At 42.1% G+C, this 27,744-nt stretch overlaps 2 protein-coding genes across 4 annotated transcripts in view; one reads left to right on the top strand and one right to left on the bottom strand.

Moving 5' to 3' along the window:
* LOC120607320 (maestro heat-like repeat-containing protein family member 1) overlaps nucleotides 1-14,804 on the bottom strand; it is a 105,896-nt gene extending 91,092 nt beyond the window's left edge. The window contains exon 1 of one of the 3 annotated variants that reach the window (XM_039869136.1): nucleotides 14,005-14,804. The gene's annotated coding sequence lies outside the window, so the exon portion shown is untranslated. The remainder of the gene's footprint in view (nucleotides 1-14,004) is intronic. The other 2 variants (XM_039869134.1, XM_039869135.1) reach the window with 2 other exon arrangements.
* Nucleotides 13,641-23,997, top strand: FKBP4 (FKBP prolyl isomerase 4). The gene is made up of 10 exons (XM_039869156.1): nucleotides 13,641-13,932; nucleotides 16,006-16,150; nucleotides 16,552-16,694; nucleotides 17,742-17,862; nucleotides 18,119-18,275; nucleotides 18,944-19,034; nucleotides 19,135-19,218; nucleotides 19,496-19,684; nucleotides 20,225-20,464; nucleotides 21,748-23,997. Exons 1-10 carry the CDS (start codon nucleotides 13,828-13,830, stop codon nucleotides 21,853-21,855), a joined length of 1,383 nt encoding a protein of 460 aa, XP_039725090.1. The 5' UTR covers nucleotides 13,641-13,827; the 3' UTR covers nucleotides 21,856-23,997.
* The last annotated feature ends 3,747 nt before the right edge of the window (nucleotides 23,998-27,744 follow it).

Here is a 27,744-nt window from a genome sequence, read left to right as displayed (position 1 = left end):
GCCTCTCGCAACTGCTGGAGCTCCTTGCAGGAGGGGGCGGAGGGGTAAAAGTGTGGTGACTGCCCTGATCAGCCTGCCTGGAAGTGCCTGAACTTCTATGCAGCTGGCAGCAGGGCCTAGTCATCAGGATAGAAAAGCAGAGAAGCGAGACGGGACCGCAGAGTAACAACAGTTGATTTTTACAGGCCTGGTTGCAAAACTGAGGCTGAGCTGCAGCCCCCATCCCCCAACCAAGAGGGCCCCTCCCTCCATACCTTCTGAGACTGATCACTGTGGAGCCCAAGGGGAAGCTGAGGAAATGCTACTGAAACTGTTGCTAACACTGACAGGGACTGAAACTGAGAGTAGCAAGTATGATTAAATATCTACAAGAAAATAAAAAAGACATTATTTAGGCTTTATATAAAGCAAAAATCCATGAGGCTTAGACACCACCTACTGGAAACCAAAAGAAAAGTGCCTTCTCTGCAGCAGTCTAAAGAGAGACCTTTATATAATAAATCTTCTTTCTGGAAAAACAGCAGAATACACTTCCATTAATGCCCAAATGGAGAAATAGTCCATTAAACACTATGAACAACCAAGGTGACAAGGCATCTCAAAAAGAAAGAGAAAAATCTCCAGAAAATAAGCTTACAGACATAGAAATACGTGACTTAAATGACAGAGAATTCAGAATGGTACTCCTGAAAAAACTCAGTGAGTTCTGAAAGGAGTCATATCAACAATTTCAGAAATTGAAAAAACAACTAGATGAGCAGAGCAAGAGATTGAAACTCTTGAGAAGAACAGAATAGATCTTCTGGAGCTAAAACAAAAAAAATCACACACACACTGTAAGAGTTGAACAATAAAATAGTAAGCTTGGGAAATAGAGTCAAACAAATGGAGGAAAAGATCAAGGATATCAAAGACGGAAATGTTCAATTAAATCAGAAGGAAAAAGAGAGAAACCGAAGAATGAAAAATAATGAAAGAGAAATACAAAAACTAGCTGATACTGTCAGGAGAGGAAACACAAGAATAATGGGTATTATCGAAGGCAAGGAAAAGGAGCAGGGACTAGAAAGCATTTTCAGACAAATAGTGGACGAGAATTTCCCAAATCTAAGGAATGAGCTGGAGCTTGGAATTCAAGAGGTCAACAGAACACCCAATTATCTCAACCCAAAAAGGCCTTCACCAAGACACACTGTATTACAGTTATCAAAAATCAATGACAAAGAAAGAATTCTCAGGGCAGCCAGGAAGAAGAAAATAGTAACTTATAAAGGAAAACCTATTAGATTATCATCGGACTTCTCAGCACAGACCTTACAAGCCAGAAAGGAATGAAATCAAATATTTAAACAATTAAATGATTAATGTATCCAGCTGAGTTCTCCTTTAGATATGAAGGAGAAATTAAGATGTTTCCAGACATACAAAAATTGAGGGAATTCAATTCAAGAGGCCTGCACTATAGGAAATACTGAAAAGGGTCAGCTCACCTAAAATAAAATGACACAAAAAAATACATAATTAGGAGTAAAGTGACTATCAGGTAAATAGAAGCAGAGGAGTGCAATCTTTACTAAGAACAGGGTATTATAAGCTTAGATAATAAGAGAATTGCTCTAGCGAGATAGTAATGAACATTTGGCATACATAGGGACAAACTGAGATAACAATCACTGAAAAGGGGAGGATTCAAAGATCTAGATTCACAAAGGGGAAAGAGATAAGGCACATGCAGAAGAAAATGGACGACTGTATATATATAACTATCCTTTTCATATTCATAATGGTAACCACACATCAAAGATTCAGAGCTGAAGTATATAACATAAAACAAGAAGAACCACAGGCAAAACCCACAAAAGCCAACCAAAATAAAGAAAACAGAAACACAAGGACAAGGAAGCAGTGGAAACACCGAGCTACCAGAAAGCAAAAGATAAAATGGCTATAAAAAAGGCCTCATTATTCTATAATCACCCTAAATGTAAATGGACTGAACTCAACAATAAAAAGGCACAGAGTTGCAGAGTGGATCAAAAAACAAAACCTAACCATATGCTGCCTCCAGGAGACACATCTCAGCTCCAAAGACTCAAAGTGAAAGGGTGGAAAATGATATTTCAAGCAAATGGCATTCAGAGAAAAGTGGGAGTAGCAGTACTAATATCAGATGAAATAGACTTCAAAATAAAAAAGGTAAAGAAAGATACTGAGGGACACTTCATAATGATAAAGGGAATCATGCACCAAGAAGACATAACACTTATAAATATCTATGCTCCCAATCAAGAAGCCCTGAAATATGTAAAGCAATTACTAACAGAACTAAAGGAAGAAACAGACCAAAACACTATCATAGTAGGGGACCTAAATACCCCATTATCAGATATACACAGATCATCAAAACAGAAAATCAATAAGGAAATAACATCCTTAAATGACACATTAGACCAACTGGACATAATTGACATTTACAGAGCCTTCCATCCCAAAACAGCTGCTTATACATTCTTCTCTAGTAAACGTGGAACATTCTCAAGAATAGCCTACATACTGGGACACAGAGATAGCCTCAACAAATATAAGAAGGTTGAAATCATACCAATCAAATTCTCTGATCATAATGCTTTGAAACTAGAGATCAACTGCAAAAAGAAATCAGGAAGAACCACAGAATACATGGAGATTAAACAACATACTACTGAATAATTACTGGATCAGGGAAGAAATAAAAAGGGAGATCAAGAGATACATAGAAACGAATGATAATGATGGTACAACATATCAAAACTTTTAGGACATGGCAAAAGCGGTCATACGATGAAAATTCATATCATTACAGGCCTATCTCCAAAAATAAGAATGAGCCCAAATAAACAACCTAACATTTCATCTTTAAAAACTAGAAAAGGAAGACCAAATGAGGCCTAAAGTCATCAGAAGGAAAGAAATAATAAAAATTAGAGCAGAAATAAATGAAATTGAAAACAAACAAAAAAACAATAGAAAAATAAATACAAAAAAGAACTGGTTCTTAGAGAAGATTAATAAAATTGACAAACCCCTGGCTAGACTCACTAAAGAAAAGAGAGAAAGGACAAAAATAAACAAAATCAGGGATGAAAGAGGGAAAATTACATCTGACATCGCGGAAATACAAAAAATCATGCAAGAATACTATGAAAAAGTATATAACACCAAATGTAATAACCTAGGAGAAATGGACCAGTATTTGGAAAAATACAACCTTCTTAGACTGAATCAAAAACTGGAAAATCTAAATAGACTGATCAGCAGTGTGGAAATTGAAACAATCATCAAAAACCTACAAAAAGCAGAAGTCCAGGACCTGATGGCTTCATCAGTGAATTCTACCAAACATTCAAAGAAGATTTAACACCTATGCTCCTCAAACTCTTCCAAAAAAATCAAAGAGGAGGCAAAACTTCCCAACTCATTTTATGAAGCCAATATTACTCTAATACCAAAACTTGGTAAAGATAACACAAAAAAAAGAAAACTACAGACCAATATCTCTCATGAACACAGAAGCAAAAATCCTAAATAAGATACTAGCAAACCGAATACAGCAACATATGAAAAAGATTATACACCACGATCAAGTGGGCTTCATCTCAGGGGCACATGGATGGTTCAACATATGAAAATCAATTAACGTGCTACACCACATAAACAAATTAAAAAACAAGAATCATATGATCATGTCAATAGATGCAGAAAAAGCCTTCAACAAGATACAGCATCCATTTATGATCAAAATACTTAACAAAATTGGTATAGAAGGAAAGTACCTTAACATAATAAAGGGCATCTATGACAAACCCTCAGTCAACATTATACTTAATGGTGAAAAACTAAAAACCTTCCCTCTAAGAACAGGAACAAGGCAAGGCTGTCCACTATCACCACTGTTATTCAATATAACACTGAAGGTCCTAGTGAGTGCAATCAAACAAGGGAAAAATATAAAAGGTATCCAAAAAGAAAACAAAGAAGTCAAACTATCACTATTTGCAGATAACATGATTCTTTATATAGAAAACCCTAAAGACTCCACAAGAACACTACTAGAAACAATAAGCAAATACAGTAAAATCTCTGGATACAAAATCAATGTTCAAAAATCCATAGCGTTCCTATACTCTAATAATGAAGCGTCAGAAAAAGAAGTGGAAAAAATAATTCCTTTTGCAATTGCAACAAAAAAAATACAATACCTAGGAATAAATTTAACGAAACATGTAAAGGATCTATATAATGAAAACTACAAGACCCTATTAAAAGAAATCGAAGAAGATACAAAGAAATGGAAAGATATTCCGTGTTCTTGGACTGAAAGAATCAACATAGTTAAAACGATCTTATTACCTAAAGCATTATACGGATTTAATGCAATCCTCATCAAAATCCCATTGGCATTTTTTAAAGAAATAGAACCAAAAATCATCAAATTTGTATTGAAGCACAAAAGACCCCAAACTGCCAAAGCTATCCTGAGAAAAAAGAATGAGGCTGAAGGCATCACTCTGCCCAACTTCAAATTATACTACAAAGCAACAGTAATCAAAACGGCATGGTATTGGCAGAAAAACAGACACACAGACCAGTGGAACAGAATAGAGGGTCCGGAAGTAAACCCATATTTATATGGGTAAATAATTTTCAACAAAAAAGCCAAAAACATACAGTGGACAAAAGAAAGTCTCTTCAATAAATGGTGCTGGGAAAATTGGAAGGCCACCTGCAAAAGAATGAAACTAGACTGTTGTCTATCACCACACACCAAAATTAACTCAAAATGGATTAAGGACCTGAATATAAGGCCGGAATCAATGAAATTCATAGAAGAAAACATAAGAACTAAACTCTAGGACCTTAGACTTAAAGAGGATTTTCTGAATTTGAACTCAAAGGCAAGGGAAGTAAAAGCAAAAATAAATAAATGGGACTACATCAAACTAAAAAACTTCTGCTCAGCAAAAGAAACCATCAACAAGGTAAAGAGACAACCATCCAAATGGGAAAATATATTTGCAAGTAATGCCTCCAATAAGGGCCTAATATCCAAAATATTCAAAGAACTCATACGACTCAATAACAACAAAAAAACAAACAATCCAGTCAAAAAATAGGCAGAAGACCTGAACAGACACTTCTCTCTAGAGGACATACAAATGGCCAACAAATATATGAAAAGATGCTCAACATCGCTAGCTTTGAGGGAAAGGCAAATCAAAAGCACAATGACATACCATCTCACACCTGTTAGAATAGCTATAATCAACAGGACAAATAATAATAAATGTTGGAGTGGATGTGGAGAAAAAGGAACCCTCATACACTGCTGGTGGGACTGCAAATTGGTACAGCCACTATGGAAAACAGTATGGAGTTTCCTCAAAAAAACTAAGAATTGATCTACCATATGATCCAGCAATTCATCTACTGGGTATTTACCCCCAAAGACTTGAAAACCCATATCCGAACAGATATTTGCACACCAATATTCATAGCAGCATTATTCACAGTGGCCAGGACATGGAAGCAACCAAAATGTCCTACGATAGATGATTGGCTAAAGAAGCTGTGGTACACATATACAATGGAATATTACTCAGCCATAAGAAGAGATGAAATATTGCCATTTGCGACAACATGGATGGACCTTGAGGTAATCATGGTAAGCGAAATAAGCCAGACAGAAAAAGTTGAAAACCACATGATATCATTTATACGTGGGATGTAAACCTAAAAGCCACAAACAAACATAACAAACAAATAGAGACTCGTGGACATGGACAGTGGACTAGTGGTTACCAGAGGGTAGGGTGTGGGGGAGGAGGGGACAGGTAAACGGGGTAAATGAGGTCAAATATAGGGGAAGTGAGGGGGAGGGATGAAGGGTAAGGCAAGGGGATCAAATATACAGTAGCTGAAGAAAGGACTTCCTGGTAAAACATGTATTAACAGAATGAAGATGCCGGGCGTCTGATAATGTATGTAATTGAAAACGAGAGCAATTGTGTTAACCAACGTTACCCAATAAATTTCAATTTTGGTGAAAGCGAATGAAAGTAAATTCATTATCCGGGGGTCTGAGGCATTCTGATCCCACCTTGCAAGAGACCCATGCAGAGTAATATAGTGAAGTACTGGTAGACTAGAGTGATGCACTGACCAGGCTAACAGTGCAATCTCAGGATGTCATCAGTAAGACCAGTGCCAGTTTGGAAAAGATGAGGGATGGGGCATGCTGGGCAGTCCAGTGAGCCAGAGGTTCCCAAAGGGATGAGGTGGCCTTGACCTCCCAAACTCCTCATAGAATCAGCTTGGGTCACAGAACTGTGCAATGCTATTCTAAAATAATAAAAAAAACAGCATGTCGAGTTTGCCTTATCATCAGAACTGAGTGAAAGGGGCTGGAGAGAGTCTTTGTCTCCAATGTCTGTTTCATCCCAGTCCAGACAACTCCACCAACCCCCACATGCTTCTGACAAACATACTAAATGCTCCATCATTTAAATAGTTTCTTACTATCTCAAGCCTAAATTCTTCTGTTTCAAAAACACAGTACTCTCCACCTAATAATCTCATCTCGTTCTTCCAACACCTTCTGTACCATCTAAGACTCATCTATGTGCTACAGGTGCTCATATCCAGCTTGTGGTGGTCTTCTTGTACTATTCCCACCATCCGAAAGACCCTGCTCCCTCCACACAGAACAAAATGTTAGAAACAAAATAACACTGGACTTAGAAGCAAAGACTAGCTTCAAATCATTCCATAAGCACCAAGTGCCTGTACATTCCTGCTATAACAAATTACCACAAATTTGATGGCTTAAAATAACGTAAATTTACTATCTTACAGCTACGGAGGTTAGAAGTCCAAAATCAGTCTCATTGGGCTAAAATCAAGGTGTCAGCTGGGCTGCATTCCTTCTGGAGGCTCCAGGAAAAATCTGTTTCCTTACCTTTCCAGCTTCTAGAGAATGAATGTATTCCATGTTTATGGCCACGCAGCACACCGACTTCTGCTTCCATTGTCACATCTCCATCTCTGATGCTGACCCTCCTACCTCCCTCTTATAAAGACCCTTGTGATTACATTGGACCCATTTGGATAATCTCCCCATTTCAATATCCAAGGTAACACATTCATAGTTTCTGGGGACTGAGACATGGACATCTCTGGTGGGTCATTATTCAGCTTACTACCATGCCCCTCCCACATACACACACACCCCTTACAAATCAATAACGATCTCATTTTTTACAAATAGGTAAAAGATATGAACAGATGCCTCACCAAAGGTATACAAAATGGCAAAAACGTACACAAAAAGATGCTTGACATCATTATTCTTAGGAAAATATGAATTAAAACTACAATGATATTTTACTGCATACCCACTAGAATGGTTAAAAAACTAGTCAGTATTGACAAGGATGCAGAGCAAATGCAACTTTCATATAGTGCTAGTGGAAATACAAAATGGTACCGTCAATTTAGAAAATAGTTTAGCAATTCTTTGTAAAGTCAAATATACACTTCCCATATGACCTAGCAATCCTGCTCGTAATTAGGACATGAAGAGAAATGAAAACATGTTCCCAAACAAAGATTTGGACAGAAATGTTCCATCAACTTCATCCCTAGTAGCCGCAGACTGGAAACAACCGAAATGTCTTTCAGCTGGTGAACAGAAAAACAAACTGAGGCATGTCCATACAATGGAATATAAATTAGTAATAATAACAATAAAAAGAACAAACTACTGACACAGCAACAGGTAAATCTTAAAAGTGTATGCAAAGTGAAAGAAGGCAGAAACAAAAGATACCGCATAATTCTGTTACATGAAATTCTAGAAAAGGCAAAGCTATGATAAGAGAAAGCAAATTAGTGGCTGCCAGGGTCCAGGGAGGAGGTCTGCTAGGGACTGACTGTGAAGGGGCAGACGCGAACTCCTGGGGATGATGCAAAGGTTCTGTATCATGGTGGTTGTGGCGGCTGCATGGCTATGCACACTTACCAAAACTCACTGAATTATACATTTAACATCAGTGAATTCAGAACATGTAAATTATACCTCAATAAAGCTGATTTTAAAATCCAGCTGCATGAACCACCAAAGGAAATGAGTGTGTTTTTATGAATAACTTTTTATAAATAAATAAATAACCAATTGCATGAGAGGAAGAAAAATTGGAGAACAGAAATGGAGAAAGACAAATGTTTTCAAGCAGCAGCGGAATGAACCAAGAAGAGGCATGCCACAGGGAAGGACACGGTGATTTGGGGTGGGGAGAACCCATCGAGGAAGAGTGGGTTTGTTTGCTTCTATGTTCATAGAGAGAGGGTGACAGATGTCAGACTGCACCTCTTTCTTTCATTCGTAAGAAAAAGAAAAGGAGAAAGAGAAAAAGAAAGCTAAGAACCATGTAGATAAGCAAACAAAAAATGCAAGTGTCTAAAAGACTGATGGAAGTCCAGGAGTAGATAAGGTTTCTACAGGATTTCTTAAAGCATTACCCATGCAGTAAGATGAAGCTCCAGCCATTGTTTTCAAACCTCTTAAATACCTGTGAACTAAGAAGGGAACAGATGGACAAAAAGTAGATTAGTGGTTGCCAGGGGCTGGGTACTGGGCAAGGCTGGGAAGTAAGAGCTAAAGAGTACAGTGATAAAAATATTCTATACTTGATTGTGGTGATAGTGGCACAACTTTGTGGATATACTAAAAGCCGTTGAACTGTACACTTTAAATGGATGAATCATATGGCATCTGAATTCTATTTCAATAAAGCTTTTACCAAAAGAAATTATTTGCATGTTTGTACAATGTGAATGTACTTAATGCCACTATATTATACACATAAAAATGGTTAAAACAGTAAATTTCATGTTATGTATATTTTACCACAATTATATAAATAAAAATAAAAAATCAGTTGCACTCTATATACTGGCAACAATCAGAAAATCAGCTTTTGTAAACAGCATTTAAAATAGCGCCAAAACCAAAAATACCTACGAATAAATCTAATAAGAGATGAGCAAGATCTTTATACTGAAAAATATAAAGCATAACATTGCTGAAAAAAAATAAAGAGTACCTAAATAGATGGAGGAATATATCATATTCTCAGATTAGAAGACTCGGTATTTAAGATGTCAAATCTCCCTAATGTTATGCATAAAGTCAACGGAATCCCAATCAGAATACCAGCATTTTTTTTAGACATTGACAAGGTGACTCTAAAATGTATATAGAAAATTTTAAAAAAACCTAGGAAAGCCAAGGCAATCTTAGAAGAACAAAGCTAGGAGACTTATACTACCAGATATCAAAACTTATTTTAAAGCTACAGCAACTAAGATACTAAGGTATTGGCACAAAGATAGATTAACAGACCACTGGAACAAAACAGAGTCCACAATCAAACATAAATACATGGTCACATCTGATGGATGTCAAAGAAGTCATCACAGTTCAGTGAAGGAAAGCGGTCTTTGCCAGGTCAATTGTACATCTATATGGAAAAAAATACTTTGAATCTATCCTCACTCCATATGTAAAAATTGATTGGAGGTGGATCACAGAACTAAATGTGAAAAAAGAGCTTCTAGAATTTAAAAAAGCAAACACAAAAAGGAGACTAACACAAAAGGGAAGGACTATCTTCTTGACCCTGGAATAGGAAAAGGTTTTTTTAAACAAGACACACATAAAAAAAATCACTAACCAAAATTGGGAAGGAAATAAAACTATCTTTGTTCACAGATGATCATTCATGTCGAAAATCCAAAATAATAATAATAAAAAAATAATAGAACCAATAAGAAGTTAGAGCAAGATGGCAGGATACAGGTTTAGATGCAAAAGTTAATACCTCCCCTATATACCATCAATGAACAAGTGAAATTTGAAATTAAAAACATGATACCTTTTACATTAGCACCCCACAACATAAAATAGCTAGGTATAAATCTAACAAAATATGTACAATATCTATATGAGGAAAACTACCAAACTCTGATGAAGAAAATCAAAGAATTAAATAAATGGGGAGATAGTCCATGTTCATGGATAGGAAGACTCAACATTGTCAAGATGTCAGTTCTTCTAAACTTGATCTATAGATTCAATGCAGTCTCAATCAAAATCCCCGCAAGTTAATTTGTAGATATCGACAAACTTCTAAAGTTTATATGAAGAGGCAAAAGACCCAGAATAGCCAACACAATATTGAAGGAGAAAAACAAAGTTGTAGGATTGTTACTACCAGACTTTAAGACTTACTATAGTCACAGTAATCAAGACAGTGTGGTTTTCGTGAAAGTACAGACAAGTAGATCAATGCAACAGAAAATGCAGGCCAGAAATAGACTCACATAAATATAGTCAACTGATCTTTGACAAAGGAGCAAGGGCAATACAATGGAACAAAAATAGCCTTTTCAAAAAATGGTGCTGGAACTGGACATTCACAAGCAAAAAAATGAATCTAGACACAGACCTCATACCGTTGCCCAAGTATCCATGGTGTATTGAATGATGCAGCTGAGGTTTCAAACCATGTAAACCCAATCTGGAGCCCATGCATCACGTGCAGACTTTACATAGAGGTCTACTGTTTTTCAAATGATGAAAATGGAACTGTCATCACTAAAATTAGTAAATATTTTATGAAATGTGTAGTAGCTGTTTTGGTCAGTGGTATAGTTGTATTTTCTCAATAAACAGACAGCAAACGTAGCAAGAAATTATATAAGGGTCCTTAACATTTTTGGTATTACATTTTTGACACAAATCATATTGGTAATGTTCTAATTCTTAAGTTGGGTGATGTATTACCAAGGTTCACTACGTTGGCATGTTATGTAACATGTGTACGTACATGTATATACACACACATACCTCACATTCTTTTGAATGATTCAAATATTATATAATTTTTTTTAAATATTTAAGAGCACTGGTAGTCTAAGGTCAAAATAGCAACTTTAAAAAACAAGGAGGTCTTCATCTGTGAAGGATGGGCCTACCACTAGAAATGTGAATTGGATGAGCTTAGAAAGGCTCATTTTGGCCTTTTTTTAAAAAAAATCATCTACCTTACTCTATAGATGACTTCTAACCACAGCAACCACAGCATGAGTCATCCATAGACTAAGGCAGATGATTTAAAAAAAAAAAAAATGTGTTCTGTCTTTCTCTAGCGAAAGGGAATATTTTGGAAGGATTTTGAATGACAATGATATCAGTGAAAATAATTACACTTAAATATCTTTGATGAGAATACTAATTTAAACGGGCTAGGAAAGGAGTAAGGAAGAGGAGGGAAAGAACAAAACATCTCTGTACTTTCTACATTGAATATGTGTAAGTTTTACAATCAGAAGAATATAATGTAAATAACCAGAAAAAATTCCAGAAACAATAAGGTCTGGCTCTGGGATTCAAGAACCTAACTCCTACTGCCCCTCCCCTCTTCCTTCCACCTCCCAGCCCCCTCATCTCCTCACTCACTGAATGGGGAAAGAACTTTCTTGCTAGAAACCTTTCTCTCTTGTCCTTCCCCTTCCACGCTATCTTTCCCCTCTCTTATAGACCTCTGAATTTTTAGCACTTTGTCTGCATTCCCACCATAGCACTTACCATTTTAGAATCATGACCATAATTTATTAACCATCGCCTTGAAGGCAGGCACTATGCTAGATACCTGACATACATTCCCTCTTCTTTAACCATCACAACTACCCTCATTGACAGCTGTTACTATCCCTGTAACCTGCACCAAATTGAACAGTTAGTATGTGGGCAACCCAACTCTTTGCTTACTCCAACACATTTGCTCTTTCTACTGTTATTAAATTATGTGTTCATACAATGTTAGGCACATCTTAAGTGCTCAATTAATGTGTGCTGACAGTAATTAAAAGACCTTTGCTGTGTGCTTCCAACAAAGAAAAAGATGCAAAAAAGCATTAATCTAAAGGTGAACTTTTCTATCCAAACTTGTTCTGCCAGATAATACTTAATGGCCCTAGCATCAAAAGAAACTAGCACATGCTGAGAATAAGCAGGTGCATAAACCAACAGCAAGATAACTGCCAAACCCACAAGCCAGCACCTTCCTCTCCATCCCTGTCTCATGGAGTTTTGGAGGGCTTTGGCATTGTTACTTCTCACCCCACTAAGGAAAGTGAAGAAAAGAAATAGATTTAATCTCTAGAGAATCAACCTCCCATATCCTCTGAGGGTATCCCCAGTCATCTAATAAGAAAAGTCTTAGTTGTGGCAAAACTCATTTGTTATAAAGTGCTGGAGGCAACAATTTTATTTCTTCTGCATCTCCTTCCAGTGAAGTTCCATCAGAAAGGACTACGATGAATTATCAATTATGATATGGTATTGAAATTTCATCTGTTAACAGACCTTTTAATTATCTACTAAATGGGACAATTGCGTACAACAGCGCAGCGCCGGGCCTATGGCGAGGGCTCCCCCCAAATTATTATTATTATTAGAATACAAATTCATGTAGCCAATAATTGATACCACACCAGGCAATATGCTAAACTGAGATTAAGGACTGGGCAAAATCAAGACCCTCTGCAGACGGATCTTTTTGTCAAAAAGCTATTGTTTGGGTAACTAGATGTTGCCGAGCTTTGACTCACCGTAAAGATGCTCTCTACCCCACGGGCAGTCTATAAACATTTAAGAACCAAATATTAATTAGATAATATTCCTTCCCGCAAGGCTTCAGTAAAACGGAATGACATTTTTCGTGAGTTGAAACCACTTTTTAAGTATTAACCGAAAGGGCAGTTTTATTGTCGGGGAACGTTCCTTTAATACGTGCCCCATTTAAGAATCCTTAGTTCATCGGGTCATTTCTTGCAAATCGGCAGCTCGTAACATTTTAAAGAGCTTAGAGCGGCACATCTTCCCAGCTCTGGGGTAATCAAGGTTGCTTTCGCCCACTGTGCACTGGTGTAACCGCTACTCACTCACTCTCTCCCCCTCCCGCCCCGCGGACTCCCCCTCTTCCTCCCCAATTCGTTAAGTGTACTCGTCGAGTGAACACTGGGAGGCCACGCTGTCTGTGTTTACGGTCGGCTTTTATAAGAATACGCATCTCGGGTCGGGGAAACCCACGCGCTGCCACTCACATCCGGCTATACAGCTCTGAGCAAACCACGCTGCGGGTTGCAATGTATAGGATGGATCTGAGTTGGCAGTTTAGGTATAGGAGTGATGTAGAGGCACGGAGAAGGATCTGGAAGAATCCAGCTAGACTGGGAAACAGGCGAGGGATGGCCCAGGAGCGCGCGGGGCGGCGGGAGTAGGAGGCGGTCCCCAGAGTCTCAGGTTCTCAGGGGAGAAGGGAGCCCAGGCAGTCAGCAGGAGGACTAAACCAGAACTAGAAATTTTCATATACGCGCCCTTTGCACTAGAGACCGAACTGGTTTAGCCGCCGCGGTCTCTAGAAACTTCTCTACCCCCGCCCTCTCCGTCCCCGGTTCCCGCTCCGGCTCCTCCCAGCCCCTCCCTCCGCGGCGGGTGAGACCAATCGCTCCGCCGGCCGCTCAGCACCCACCTACTCCCGCTCCCGCGCCAGACTCCGCTGCGGGCTGCGAGCGCGCCGGCAGGCAGTGGCTCGAGCTTTGGACCAGTTTGTAGGTCCGCGGCCGAGGCGCCAGCGCCCGCACCCCCGTGCAGACAGGCCGGCAGCCGAGAGGGCTTGGCTCGCGCCCACCCAGCTCCCAGAGTAAACGGCGCACCGAGCGGCAATGACCGCCGAGGAGATGAAGGTGGTCGAGAGCGGGGTGCAGACGGCGCCGCTGCCCATCGAGGGAGTGGACATCAGCCCCAAGCAGGATGAAGGCGTGCTGAAGGTATAAGGGCAAGGGGAGCCCAGGGCCTGCTGGGAGCGGCCGAGCCCCGAGCGTTAATCGCAGCCGCCCTACCGCCGAGCCTGAAAGTCGCCGGCCGCGACACGGGGCGGGAACGGCCGTCTCTGCAGCGTCTGGGCCAGTAGTTGAGTGTCGTGCAGCCGGCGGCCAGTTGCATCGCCTTCCAGGACCCAGCTGCGTTGTTTGGGAGCAGGAGGGCAGCCGCACGCTAGCAAGGAGGGTGGCCTAGGTGCGCAGGCCTCTCGTTGGCCATCTTTCCAGCTCCTTTGGGAACCTGTGATCTGGGCTCGGGGTCCCCAGCCCGGCCGCACCCCAAGCCCTGCGGCGCCTGGGCCCGGGCAGGGGGCTGGATCTGCAGCGCCAACTCCGGCGTGCGCCGTGCAGCTGGGGGATGGGGGGGAAGGCCGGAGAAGGGAGAGACCGGGCGCGGCGGTGCACACGAGCTGCAGCTAGGGGGCCCCTGGCAGCGTGCACCCAGGGCGGGCCTGCTCCGACGCCGCCCCTCCCTCACCTCTCTCCGACCCCGCGACCAAGCTGCCAGCTCCTTCCATGCCAGCCGCAGCTGGGAAGGCCCCGGGTGGCCTTCGTGGGTGGCGGTGCGAGAGCTCGCCTATCCCTGGCAGTTAAATATTAGCTAGGACCTGAAGCGGGTCACAAAAGTAATTTCCAGGCCCAGAGGCCTATGTGCGATTTAGCGCCCTGGCCTGGCCGCAAAGAAGGTTCTGGCGACCTCTAGCCTCTCGTTACCTACTTTCTAAAGGCTGAGACTCAGGTCACCAGCTCAGCCTTGCTATCCCCGCTTCCCCCAGCCCCGGGAAAAGCAGAGAGCGATGCATGCCGGGACCTGTAGTTCCCTTCCCACCTCGGCACACCGCCCCCCCCTTTCCTGATTTGGGCCTTCTGGGTGTGGGGCCGAGAGGAGGTTCTTTGCTTGGAGCCTGTTGCTGTGTAACCACCCGACTGCAAATAGCCGAAAGTGTAGGACTCAGGGAGCAGGGCGACTTGACCTAGGTCAGGACCTACCCATGGTTCAGAGCAGGTTCTGCGGAGTCTAGGATGGCAACGAAATCCCAGCTCTGATCCTATGCCCACTGCACAGCTGCACGTGTGTGTGTGTGACCTGGGCAAACTTCAGGGATCCCCTGTCTGGTCCAGAAATGCATATGCCTTTGCCCCAGATCTTGAAATCTCAAGCTGCTCTCCCAATGGACATGTGGCTTCCCCTTCTCACTCCAGTGTCCTGGTGATTTCTACAAGGTTATTACTCCAGGAAGGGTCATTTCCCCTTTTATCTTCTACTCTTTTCCCTTAACTTTTCTACCCCACAGTCCCCTGGCCATTCTATCATAGAAACGTTCCTGTAGAGGGCAATGACACACCTACCAGGTTGCCCATTGAGTTACTATTTATCAGTGCTAAGAAAGAGAAGCATAAGCTCATAAGTTCTTGGAAAATATTCTTAGCTCCGAAATAAAGGACTTAATTCCCCTGCCAGTAAGGAATGCTTATTTCCTGAGTCAGTTTAAGACCTGATTGGGAGCCCCTGTGCTCATCTATGATCTGGTATATTCCTTTCCCTTTTTTGGACTCTTCATTACTCATACTCCTTTCCTTGTCTCCTACCAAACTCTGATCTGATGACCACTGGCATTTATGTAGCATAAATATTTATTTCTTTGCAGAAACGTAGCATAGATCTTTCTCCCTTTGCTGCTGATAATCAGTTTAATCTTTTAACAACTTTGATAGGGATTTTCATCACTACTTTACAAATAAGGTTTGGAGAGTCTGACTTCCCAAGATTAGACAGCAAAAACTTGAACTCGGGTCTTCTGTCTCCCGTTTTTCAAACCAAGTCATGTTGTACCTCAAGAGAGACAAGGCAGTTAGTTGATTTCTAGGCAATCTCCATATCAGAATTCTTTGAGGATTGGCCCTTTGAATCTACTTACAAGGAGGTAGAAAAGTCCCTCTATGTTCCTGTCAGAGGCATGCAGGCAGTTTTGTGCCTCTTTCTGCCCCCATCACTGGGTACTCACCTTCCTCTTCTCCCAGGTCATCAAGCGAGAGGGCACGGGCACGGAGACACCCATGATTGGGGACCGAGTCTTAGTTCACTACACTGGCTGGCTGTTAGATGGCACCAAGTTTGACTCCAGTCTGGACCGCAAGGACAAATTCTGCTTTGACCTGGGAAAAGGTAGGCATGGTTAGGCTTGGTAGCTAGGCTTCAAGGAAGTTATAAGCTGTCACAAGCAGAAACCATATTCTCAGAAGGTTAAGGAGGAATAGTTTGTTACAGTTTGTTAATTTTTTTATTCCTTTTTCTTACGCTTCCACTGTCCTATTAACAGTATCGATTTCTATTTCTCCTTCCCCTGATCACCTCTGCATATCTCACTTCCTCGTCAGAAGTGGACTGCCTTGTTTCTTGAACTCCTTTGTTTCAGAGTTGAGTGGTTTTTTTGTTGTTTTTTTTTTAAAGAGGTTTGGGACTTGGCAGGACTTACTGCAACCAGGTTTTCTATTTTCCTGGTCTCATTTCTAAAGAGTGTCCAGCTTCCCCACCAAGGAGGACCTGTTTGCTTTCTGTACCTACAGGGGAGGTCATCAAGGCTTGGGACATTGCCGTAGCAACCATGAAAGTGGGAGAAGTATGCCACATCACCTGCAAACCAGAATATGCCTACGGTTTGTCAGGCAGCCCTCCAAAGATCCCTCCCAATGCCACACTTGTGTTTGAGGTGAGTGTCCAGCCACAGAGAGCAAGGCCATGAGCCAGCCTTATCTCAGTTCACGACTTGGCTGCCCTCCAGTCCTTCCTCCCGCTTAGAAACAATGTAGCCAAGGCTAAGGGGCTGGCTTTAGAAGAGAAGAGAAATGGTGAGGGCAGTTGGTTCTGCTGTACACATAGCTTGTATGCTGCCAGAATGTGGGCCATGAGGTTTCAGGTGCGAAGAGGTGGCCATGAACCCCTTTTAACATTCGAAGCAGGATAAGGGGTTGAAATATGTTTATCTCAAGAGCAGGACCCAGAGGAAATGGGGTATAATTTTAACTCAAAGGAGTCAGGAGGTCAGATTCTGTATGCAGTTATAAAAGAAGCGGTCCCTGACCTTTTTGGCACCAGAGACTAGTGCTTCTACAAGAATCTAATGCCTAATGATCTGAGGTGGAGCTGAGGCGGTGATGCTAGGGAGCGGCTGCAAATACAGATGAAGCTTCACTTGCCCTGCTGTGCAGCCTGGTTCCTAACAGGCCTTGGACCAGTACCAGTCCATGGCCTGGGGGTTGGGACCCTGCTCTAGACATCAGAGTCGAGGAGAGATGCCTCCCCTGTGGATCAAAGGGATGAGGAAAGTCTTCCCCGAGGAGGTGGAACTTGACACTGTTCGGTCTGAAAATGATTGAGCCCTAATCACCACTGAGAGTTGGAGGATGTTCAGAAGACTACTGAAAGATATTGGGCCATTTCTAATGCCTGTTAGACTGGGTTTCTCAAGTAGCTGAATTAGGATTGTCTGGAACATGTCTTCATTATGTGGAGCAATCAAATAGATTGATCTGGGGTTAACTGAAATCCATGTGGCCTGCCCACCTCTACAAAAGTTGAGACTAGATCCTGAGAACTTAGCAAAAATGCTACTTCGTCCACTCCTAGTGTGGCTGCCCTTGTGGTCAGACCTGGTCTGGTGGTTACTAGGGACTCTTCTAATGAGAGAAAAGTTGTATCTCACTGTTGACGAGTTAGTGCTGAAAGGAGTTGTGTCACCTTATGTCTTGTCCCACAGGTGGAGTTGTTCGAGTTCAAGGGAGAGGACCTGACAGAAGAAGAAGATGGCGGAATCATCCGGAGAATACAGACTCGGGGCGAAGGTTTTGCCAAGCCCAATGATGGTGCTCTTGTGGAAGGTGAGACAGTAGTCAGGGGTTTCAGTTTAAATTCTGTCTCTGGATGGCTTTGGGCAAGTCACTTCCTTTCTCTGATCCTCTTTTCTTCTCTGTAAAATGAGGGATTGGATCATAGCCTCTTAACATCCCTCCAAGTCTCAGAACACAAGGGCATCTTGAGGGCAAGAAGCAATATGGTGATAGAGGGAAGCTGATGGCATCCTTCTTCAATTGCCTGCTCTCACGCCCCTGACACATTGCCTCTCTTGCATGCCAGTCGCACTGGAAGGATACTACCAGGACCAGGTATTTGACCAGCGGGAGCTCCACTTTGAGATTGGTGAGGGGGAGATTCTGCATCTGCCTTGTGGGCTGGAGAAAGCCATTCAGCACATGGAAAAAGGAGAATATTCCATTGTGTACCTCAAGCCCAGGTGAGGAGCAGGCCCCCTTGTAGAGCAGGTGGGTGAACTGAGGTCAGAGATCTATGTGTCAACAGTGAGTTGTGTAACAGGCCATGTGTATCCTTTCCTCCTACATGTGTTCGCTAACCTCACAGCCTCATTAGAGTTCACTGTGTTGCCGAGCACACCAAACATACACCATTATGATTTCTTCATCGTATTTAGGAGCTTGGCCACAATTGTCCACATTTCTTTATATCAGAGCCTAGTCTTTTCAGTCATCGCTGCTGCAGACTCCCTCTTCAACTGACATCAAGATTTTCATCTCCCATTCATTTATTCACTCATTAATGACATTTCTTGAAAGACACCTACTGTGTGCCAGACATAATGCTGGAAATTCCTAGTTTTCAAAGACATTGTTCCTGCCATCTGGTGACTCACTTTTCAGTGAGATGCCATTTAAATTAGTAATCATGCCAATGTGTAGTGTGAGTTATTAGAAGGATATATAAGATGCTAAGAGACCAACTAATTGTGTGAAGAGGTCAGGGAAGATTTTGCCAAACAGGAAACATTTGAAACAAGTCTTAAAGGATGGGAGGTACTTTCCAGGAAGCAGGCAGGAAGCCCTTTCAGTGTGGAACATATTAAGCGCTGCTGAGATGACCTGGAGGGGATTTTTTTGCCCCCCGTAGCTATGCTTTTGGCAGTGTCGGGAAGGAAAAGTTCCAAATCCCACCAAATGCTGAGCTGAAATATAAAGTCCACCTCAAGAGTTTTGAGAAGGTGAGTTTGCTCAAGGTCCTCCCTATCTGGAATTCGGGTCCCACCCTGTAGGTGACTCTGGTGTGGCTGACAACTATGTTTCTCCCTTGGGGGACGGCAGGCCAAGGAGTCTTGGGAGATGAATTCAGAGGAGAAGCTGGAACAGAGCACCATAGTGAAAGAGCGAGGCACTGTGTACTTCAAGGTAAGCCAGCAGCCATGGTACTGAGGACATTCCAGGGAGGGCTCCTCTGGGCCTGCCCTCCCCAGTGATGACTGAGGTCATTTTCTGCCAAGGAGTAGACAAGTGGCACCTACAGTCTTCACCTAATATAACTGAACTAGCTGGTCTAGTCTGGGTTCATGAAGGTTGGGTGTTGGGCAAGACTCTCTCATGCCCATAGGTCACTGGTGTCTATAGGATATGACAGCCTGGTGCCACTGAACCTGTGCTGTGTGCCTGAGCCTCCCTCTCATTCTAGGAAGGCAAGTACAAGCAAGCTTTACTGCAATACAAGAAGATTGTATCCTGGCTGGAATACGAGTCAAGTTTCTTGAGTGAGGAAGACACACAGAAGGCACAGGCCCTTCGGCTGGCCTCCCACCTCAATCTGGCCATGTGTCAGCTGAAGCTACAGGCTTTTTCAGCTGCCATTGAAAGCTGTAATAAGGTGAGGCCTCTTTAAAGAAGGCAAGGGAGCAGCATTCTACAGGCAAGGTTAGGGGATAGCTGCCAGTGTGTCTGAAACTTGCCCTCAGTAACTAGGGTAGAGGTAGCAGGATGGACCATTGGGAGCTCTGAGATTAAGAGCCCAGAGGCAGGGGCTCTGAGAAGTAAGCATCTTGGCTTCAGTGGTAGGAGGCAGCTGACCCAGAGATAGAAGGAAACACTGGATGGAAGAACTACATAAGTGCTTTCTCCCCCATAGTTCTTAGCCTCTCCCTCTTACATACCTGCTTTATTCTAAAGAGAATGGAAAGGTCCTTCTCTTCCATCTAAAGACCTGTTTTCTCTCTTTGCCTCTTGGACTAAATGAGGTACTTTTCTAGACCTTGGTCCTTTCCGTTTAATTTCCAAGACTCCTTTCTGGGGTGGAGCCAGCTGTTTCCATTCCACCTCATCCTCCTGGGGGCTAGCCTTTGGAACTGAGTCTTAGCCAGATAAGCTGCAGGAGCTGAAGTCTCACTGTTGCTTCCTCCCTCATCATTAGGCCCTGGAACTGGACGGCAACAATGAGAAAGGTCTTTTCCGCCGAGGAGAGGCCCACCTGGCAGTGAATGACTTTGACTTGGCACGGGCTGACTTCCAGAAGGTCCTGCAGCTCTACCCCAGCAACAAAGCCGCCAAGGCCCAGCTGGCTATCTGCCAGCAGCGGATTCGCAAGCAGCTTGCACTGGAGAAGAAGCTCTATGCCAAAATGTTTGAGAGGCTAGCTGAGGAGGAGAGCAAGGTGAGGATGAGGACAGGCACAGGGACGAGGTAATGTCTTTTTTCCTGTCCATCCTATTACCTCATCCCTGTGCCCATCCCAGTTGGTGTGGGCTCTTTGTGCCTGTGGTTGTCTGTGCCAGTCCTGGAAACCAGAAGTTGCCCTCATCCCTGGAGCAATGGTATGTATGCTCCCTCAGTAAAATCTCCTGCTGTCAGAGCCGGCATTCCTCTCTGGTCAGGGCTAGAAACCCACTTGCAAGCCCTAGTGGTCAGGAGTCAGGTGCTCTGTGTGCTTTAAAATGTATGTTCTATGTGCCTTTGTAAAACATAGGTTTTAAACATTTATTTTAAATAGGTGATACATTTACACAGTTAAAGCGTACAAAAGAATGTTTAATGAAAAGTCTCCATCACCCTAAAGCAACTGATATTATCAGTTCTTATATCATTCCAGTATATTGAATACATACACAAGTAGACACATTTGTTTTCTCCTTTTTCCCTAATAAAAGGCAATATGCTCTACCTATTATTTTCTATACCATGTTCTCTTCATATCATACTTGGAACCTCATTTTACATCATCTAAAAGAGCTTTTACATTCTTTCTTATATAGTATTCCATTGTACAGATACATCATATCTCTTTTACCCGGTCCATTATTTCTAATCTTTCACTATTCTAAACTAGCACCGTCCGATACAAACATAATGCAAACCACATATGTAATTTTAAATTCTCTATTAGGTTGAAGTTAAAAGAAACAGGTAAAATTAATTTTAATACTATTTAGTTGACCCAAGGTATCCAAATATTGCAACATGTAATTTTTTTAAATCCTATTTGTTTTTCTTTTTTTTTTAGATTAAGTCATCAAAATCCAATGCATATTTTATAGTTAAAACACATCACTTTGAACTAGCTATATTTAAAGTGCTCAGTAGCCATGTGTAGTAGCTACCATGTTGGCCAAGTAGAGTTCTAAACAGTATTGCAATAAACGATCTTATAAATTCATAGTTTTGCACATGTGCAGGTGTATCTTTAGGGCATACCTAGAAAGGGAATTGCTGGGTGTGTAATTCAGTTAAAAGTTAACGAGTATGTTTTTTCACTTGGGGGATGAGTTATTTGTGGGTACATACTATACATGGTGGCAGCATGCTAAGTGAACATAGGTGTGTCACCAGATCAGTTGAGTACAGGCAGACAAGAGTGGTGACATGGCGTAAAAGTCACCTTTCTCATCAGAGGTCCTGAGCGCCAAATGAGAACTGGAATTTATCTTCTTCTTCTCACAGGCCAAGGCAGCAATAGCTGCGGGAGACTATCATGCTGACACAGAGATGAAGGATGAGCAGAAGAAGGATGTGGCAGGGAGCCAGTCTCAGGTGGAGACAGAAGCATAGCCTCTCCCCATCCTTACTCCTACGGTTGCCTGACTACCCTGCTCCCTACTCTACTCTACCCTGTTCGTTTTGTAAAAACTGAAGAATTTTGAGTGAATTAGACCTTTATTTTTCTATCTGGTTGGATGGTGGCTTTGAGGGGAAGGGAAAAGGAGTAGGCTGGGGGATTAAGGTGGGGGATCATTTTAGGTGTTGTGGCCCCGCCTCTTCCCTTCCCTCTTCCCCCATTACACGTGAATGAATGTCCATCCACATGCATACATCAGAATGTTAATTTATTTTGCTTCCTCTGTTTGCTATGTCCATTTTTCAAATGGTAGAAGGGGGTGAGTGGTAGAGATGTAGGGTCAGATGTGAAACCAGGGTAGAGAGGGAGACATCCTGGGCAGCCAAATCTCATTCTTTCCTCCTCCCTATCCATTTCCAAACATGTGGCCTCGAGGTGGGTGCTAGAGGCATAGGAAAAACCACTGTCGTGCTCATCACTTCTCAGTTCTCTTCCTCACCCCAGATGGTATGGTTAATGATGTCTTCTGGAGTCATGGTTACCACTCCCTGTGCTCCTTTCCAGTATTCCCCTTCCGATCAGTTTCCCTTCTCAGCCAGGTTGTCCTCACCCCCACCCCCAGCCTCTTCTCTGCACGTTGCTAAAGGTCCAGGCTCACCTCAAGTTCTGCACTTGAGCAATAAAGTGGAACCAATAAAACCTGGGTGTCTGGCAACCCTTTTTGTTTTGGCCTCAGGGGCTAGGGAAGGGTGGCTACACTATGGGGGCAAAATTAAGGGATTCACCCACTTCATCCCCAGTTCTGCTTAAAATGCAGCACCTGATAGTAATAGAGAAGCTATAGTTGAGCAGGGAGCAGCAGTGCCATGCAAGCCTTCTGGCACTGTACTGGCTGCTGCCAGGACCTATGCTGAGGCCTGTCCAGAGGCTCCCAGCACTTCCCCCAGAAGCCTGGCAGTTTTTAATAACTGGTTTTCTTCCCAAACACTTGGAAAGAGGAAGATATAAACAACTAAAATATTGGGACCAATTGTGTTTGTTTTGAAGTTAGATTTATTTATTTCTACCTAATTGATCCCATAGAAGCACAAGCTCCCTTTGTACCTTAACAAGGTAAAATCTGATGTAATACCTCCTGTCAAGACACCTTTACACAATGTAGAGAGAAGGGAAGAACAGTCCTCAAGCTAGGGAACGTAGGCAATTAGGCCTGCTTTCCAGTTTCCTTAGCCCTGACTGGAAAAAAACTTACACTTTTTTTCTAACTATGCTCTGACCCTTGACATATGACAGGGGGCCCTGGGAAAAGCCACAGGGCATAAGACAGTCATGTTGAGCCTTCTCCGGGTTTTGGCTGCAGGCCAGAGCCTATATCTATGCCCTTATCATTCTCTTCTGTGTAGGCTGTGTAGTCCTTCCTACACAGGGACAGAACTAGTCTGCCTACCCATGTGCCTGTACAGTTCCTTCTAGAAGAATTTTCTCCATACTTTTACTATGGAAGATTAACTTTTGTGTGAAAAATTTGGCTAAGTCATACAGCATGGCTAGTGCTAGAACCAGACCTTAAATTTGGGCATTCTAGTCTCCCAATGTCAACGGCTTGCTCTCTTGCTGGGTTCACATTATAGTTCTGTGCTTGGGGTTTGTGTCTGAGTCTTTCTGGTATTTCAAAATTAGACTTGCCCTTGCAGGCCAATGATAATGGCTAACCCTCAGAAAGCACTTAATGATGTAAACCTAGCACTAAACCAAGAGCCTCATGCTTATTAATCTTAAGCCTTGTAACCATCCTACAAAGGAGGTATCACCCCACTTACAGATGAGGAAACCAAGGCCCGGAAGTTAATGGAAAGGTCTGCCTGGAATGTGAGATCTCTTGAACGAATCCAAACTCCTCTGCCATGGGGTTCATGTGACCTTGGGTAAACTAAACCTCTTTTAAGGAGTTTCCTTTCAGCTCTGAATGCTTCTTTAGGAATCTGAGAATTTAAAACATAACTGCACTTCTGTAGAACTCTGTAGCTGAACAATCCTTAGTTAATGTGACGTTACAATTGTCTTGTGAGGATGTTTTATTAAAGTGGCCAGAAATCTTTAAGGTTAAAAATAAATCCACCACGTACTCCACTGTGCTCTGGGTCAGTGCTCAAATTTATTTCCCAGTCAGTTGCACCTTCTTCACCACTTAAATATGGAAAGAATGTACTTGAATAAGGAAAACTAGTAGCAATCAGTACTTTCAGCTGTTAATTTGCAAGTGGTCTCTGGAAAATTTTATTTAAGGTTTATCTTGTCATAATGCTGGTCCAAACATCAAGTTCTACAGAGTTCATCTAAATACAGTATTTCCAATCTCTCCATTCCAGCAGTCCCTCCCCAACATCCCCATGCACCTCCAGCCTGCTCTCCTGGTCTCCTGTCTTGCATTCCCTCTTGCTCCACCTGCACTTAATTCTGCACTGCATCCAAATCATATCCCTCCAACTGCTTAAAACCGTATCAATGACTTCTTATCCTATTTACACTGAAGATCAGAACCTTTATCATGGCCCACAAAACCCTCCATAGCCTGGCCTAGCTTGCCTTACCAGCATCAGTATACTTGACTCTCCTTCACTCTGTATCAGCCATACCACCCTTAAAATATAAAGAGTGAATTATGTATCTCATTTCAATTGGAAAAATTATATGTAAAAGACATTTTATGGAGGGCTAGTAAAAAGCAGTACCTTTTTAGAAAACTTAATGGACAATTGAGAATGAAACTGGAAACTTACCTTATTCTTTTCTTCTGTCTCAATGACCAGTCTTCCCTTTCCAAATGCAGAACACCTCAGAGACTTCTAACCCTTATGTTGAAATGACAATGGACTAAGGGCAGAGCTGAATAAAGCCAATGTAAGAGAAGACATTCTAAGACATTCTAAAGACTGCCCTCTTTCTGGAAATCATTATTGACTTTATGGCTGTAGTTCCCCAGCTGCTTGCCAACCTCAGATAACTTAGATGCACCAACTATCATTTAAGAACGCAATAAAACCTTATTATCGCGTAATGAACAACACTATACCAATTTAGGAAGCAAAGTAAGAATGAAAGACTCACAAAGTAGATCTGAGGAGGAATGATCGAGAAAAAGCAATGCCTTCATGAACTCTGAGTTCTTTGGCTACAAGAGACCAGCCATACTCTATTCTCCATCCCCAAGACCTGTATGCTTAGAATTGCCAGTCTCTTGTTCCACTGTTAGCACTTCACGCATAAAATGATTGTTTTTTTTATTGAGGTGAATTTTACATAACCATTTAAAATGAACAATTCAGTGGCATTTAGTCCAATTAGAATATTGTGCACCCAATACCTCTAGTTCTAAAGCATCTTCATCCTTTGTGTTTTAAGCCCATTTCCTCATTCTTCAGTGACAATGAAGAACTACTCATCCTTCAGTTAATGTCCAATAGAACTCTGAATGACAACAACCCTGACAGGTTCCAAGACCAAAGCTTTCCAGAATTTGTCCTTTCTGATCAGGCCAAACTTGTGATAGGTGAGACTCAAAGCTTTTCAGCTTAACAGCATTTCACTCAGCAGGGCTGCCCACAGTTTTGCCTAATTTCTAGGTCAAATTTGAGAAACAGGTTTCTGTACTTCATGAGTTCTCAGAATCTTTAGTATGCTAAGCTATACTGTGACCTGGTGTGGGAAGGGGAATGAAGAAGTCTCTCAAACTGAGTCCATTAGAAAGCCCTAGGCCCTGTCCTAGGATGGTAAGTGGCCCTGGGCCTTACATGTAGAAAGAGCTTTAAAGGTCCTGTTTCTTACCTGGGCATCCTAGGCAGACAGAATTTGATAGCATCCCTCTGACTACTCTTGGAAGAAGAAATGAACAAAGGATCTCCATAGAAATGTTTCCCAGTTAATGTCTCCCCACCCCCTCCCATAGCAGGTTTCTACTGAAGCTATCATTTAGCTGGTTTGTAAAAATTATGTCATCTGCACAACTGTATCCACATCATCTAGATAGATGGCCTAGTTAGAAAGTTCTGGGGAGTAAACCAAAACCCATGCTGTAAAAGTGCTTGGCTGAAACAAGACTGCCTCTAGATGGTACCTGCGGAGACTCACCAACCATCCCACCAGAAAGCGCCAAGAACAGAGGTGCTTCTTTGAAAGCAAGTCATCTGTCCACATGGCTCTGCAATGCCTAGTCCAATATTTCACTTACTGTGAATTTAACACTCGCGGCAGTTAAAGTAATTGAAGCAAGATGGGGAGAGACATAGAAATGGAGAGACTTGATTCATGCCATATTTCTTGGGAGACCCATCTTTCCTCTAGCTTTATTTGGCTCTCTTGACAAAAGCCAAAAGGTATGGTATCTGGGAACATTTGAGACATCGCTCCCCAGCATATATCATCAGTTCAAAAAAAAAAAAAAAAAACCATAAAAATTGCCAAAAAAAAAGGAGGGAGGGCATGTTATCCAAGTTGTGATCATAACGACATGACCTTCATGGCAAAAACAAAACAGGCATCCCCTGGCACAGAAAGGTCAAGAACAAGAAGCCAAGTAATGAAAAAGATAAAACTAAATCATTGTGGAGAGGTGGGTCAGAGTATTTCAGAGAACTAGATCAGGTCAGGGTACTTGGCGACATAAGCTGGGTGATCTTCATCTATTTTGTCCTGGGTTATTTTACAATTTCAAAGGGATAGAAAAAGAAAACAGTGTATAAATATTAGTGAAAAGAAACATAATTCGAACTATTTAACTGTACATTTAGTGGTAAATATTTGAAAATTGGCTTTCTTCCATCCCTTAAAACCATATGGAGCTTAGGGTTTGAGCTAGGATGAGAGAATAGAAATGTGGCAGGGCAAGATGAAGTAGCATGCAACCCTTCTATAACTGAGATCATGTATTTAAAGCACCAGATACACCTGTGTAAACCAGAGCCTTTGACAACCTGGCCAAGCCCACAGTACGCCACCAGAAACAGACACTTTTGTGTATCTGCAATTTCAGTATTTGTCCAAACCGCTTCCTGTTTGCTGTTCAGACCTGCTGTTCCTTGTTCTCATTTGACCATCAGATCCATTGGGACCTCTAGGACAAAATATGCCATCCCCTTCCCTCACCCCCAGACACAAAGGTCCTACCCTCCAGCCCCTTCTTTCTTTAGGTTCAGACATAGAAAGCAGGACCAGCCCTGATCCAATATCCACAAGTGAGCTAGATATCCTCGGTTTCAGTGTTGACTCCTGAAAGATCAATGTGTAAACCGGCAGGCCTAAACCATAAAATGTATTGAGCTCCTGCAGAAATTCATGCATATTTTTAGAGCCCTTATTGATGAGGCACCCCAAAGAAAGACTGGACTTGATTCAACATGAAGTTACCCTAGGAGGCCAGCCACGATGGTAATATCTCATTTATAATACAGAGATGTCACTGAGGAAGGCCAGGGCTTTGCGGTGGGGAACCACAGGGCAGAACAGATACAGAATCTCAGCAATCCTGACTTCTAGCCTGAGAACTTTCCGAGGAACTATGACACAAATGAAAGAAAGGATCTGGGGCTTTGGGTCAAACAATCCTAGTTTGAGTCCCACCCCTACCATTTTCTGCCTTGTTACTTAATCTTACTGCACCTGTTTCCCTCATCCAAAAAGCTGTAATGATACAAGCTCACAGGGTTGTTGTGCTAATTACATGAAATTATATGTGGTTAAAAAAAAATTTTTTTTTTACATAAGTCAGTATATACACATATAAATACATAAAACTGAAACAAAAGTTTCACAAGAAAATATTTTTCTACTCAAGTCACTATATTTTTCTATTCTATTTCGTGTTTTTAAATGCTGGTTCCATTCGC

This window comes from Pteropus medius, unplaced genomic scaffold, assembly GCF_902729225.1.
Source record: "Pteropus medius unplaced genomic scaffold, Ma_sr-lr_union100, whole genome shotgun sequence".
Classification (NCBI taxonomy): domain Eukaryota; kingdom Metazoa; phylum Chordata; class Mammalia; order Chiroptera; family Pteropodidae; genus Pteropus; species Pteropus medius.
The sequence above is the reverse complement of the archived record's forward strand: the minus strand, read 5'-3'. Positions and strand labels throughout refer to the sequence as shown.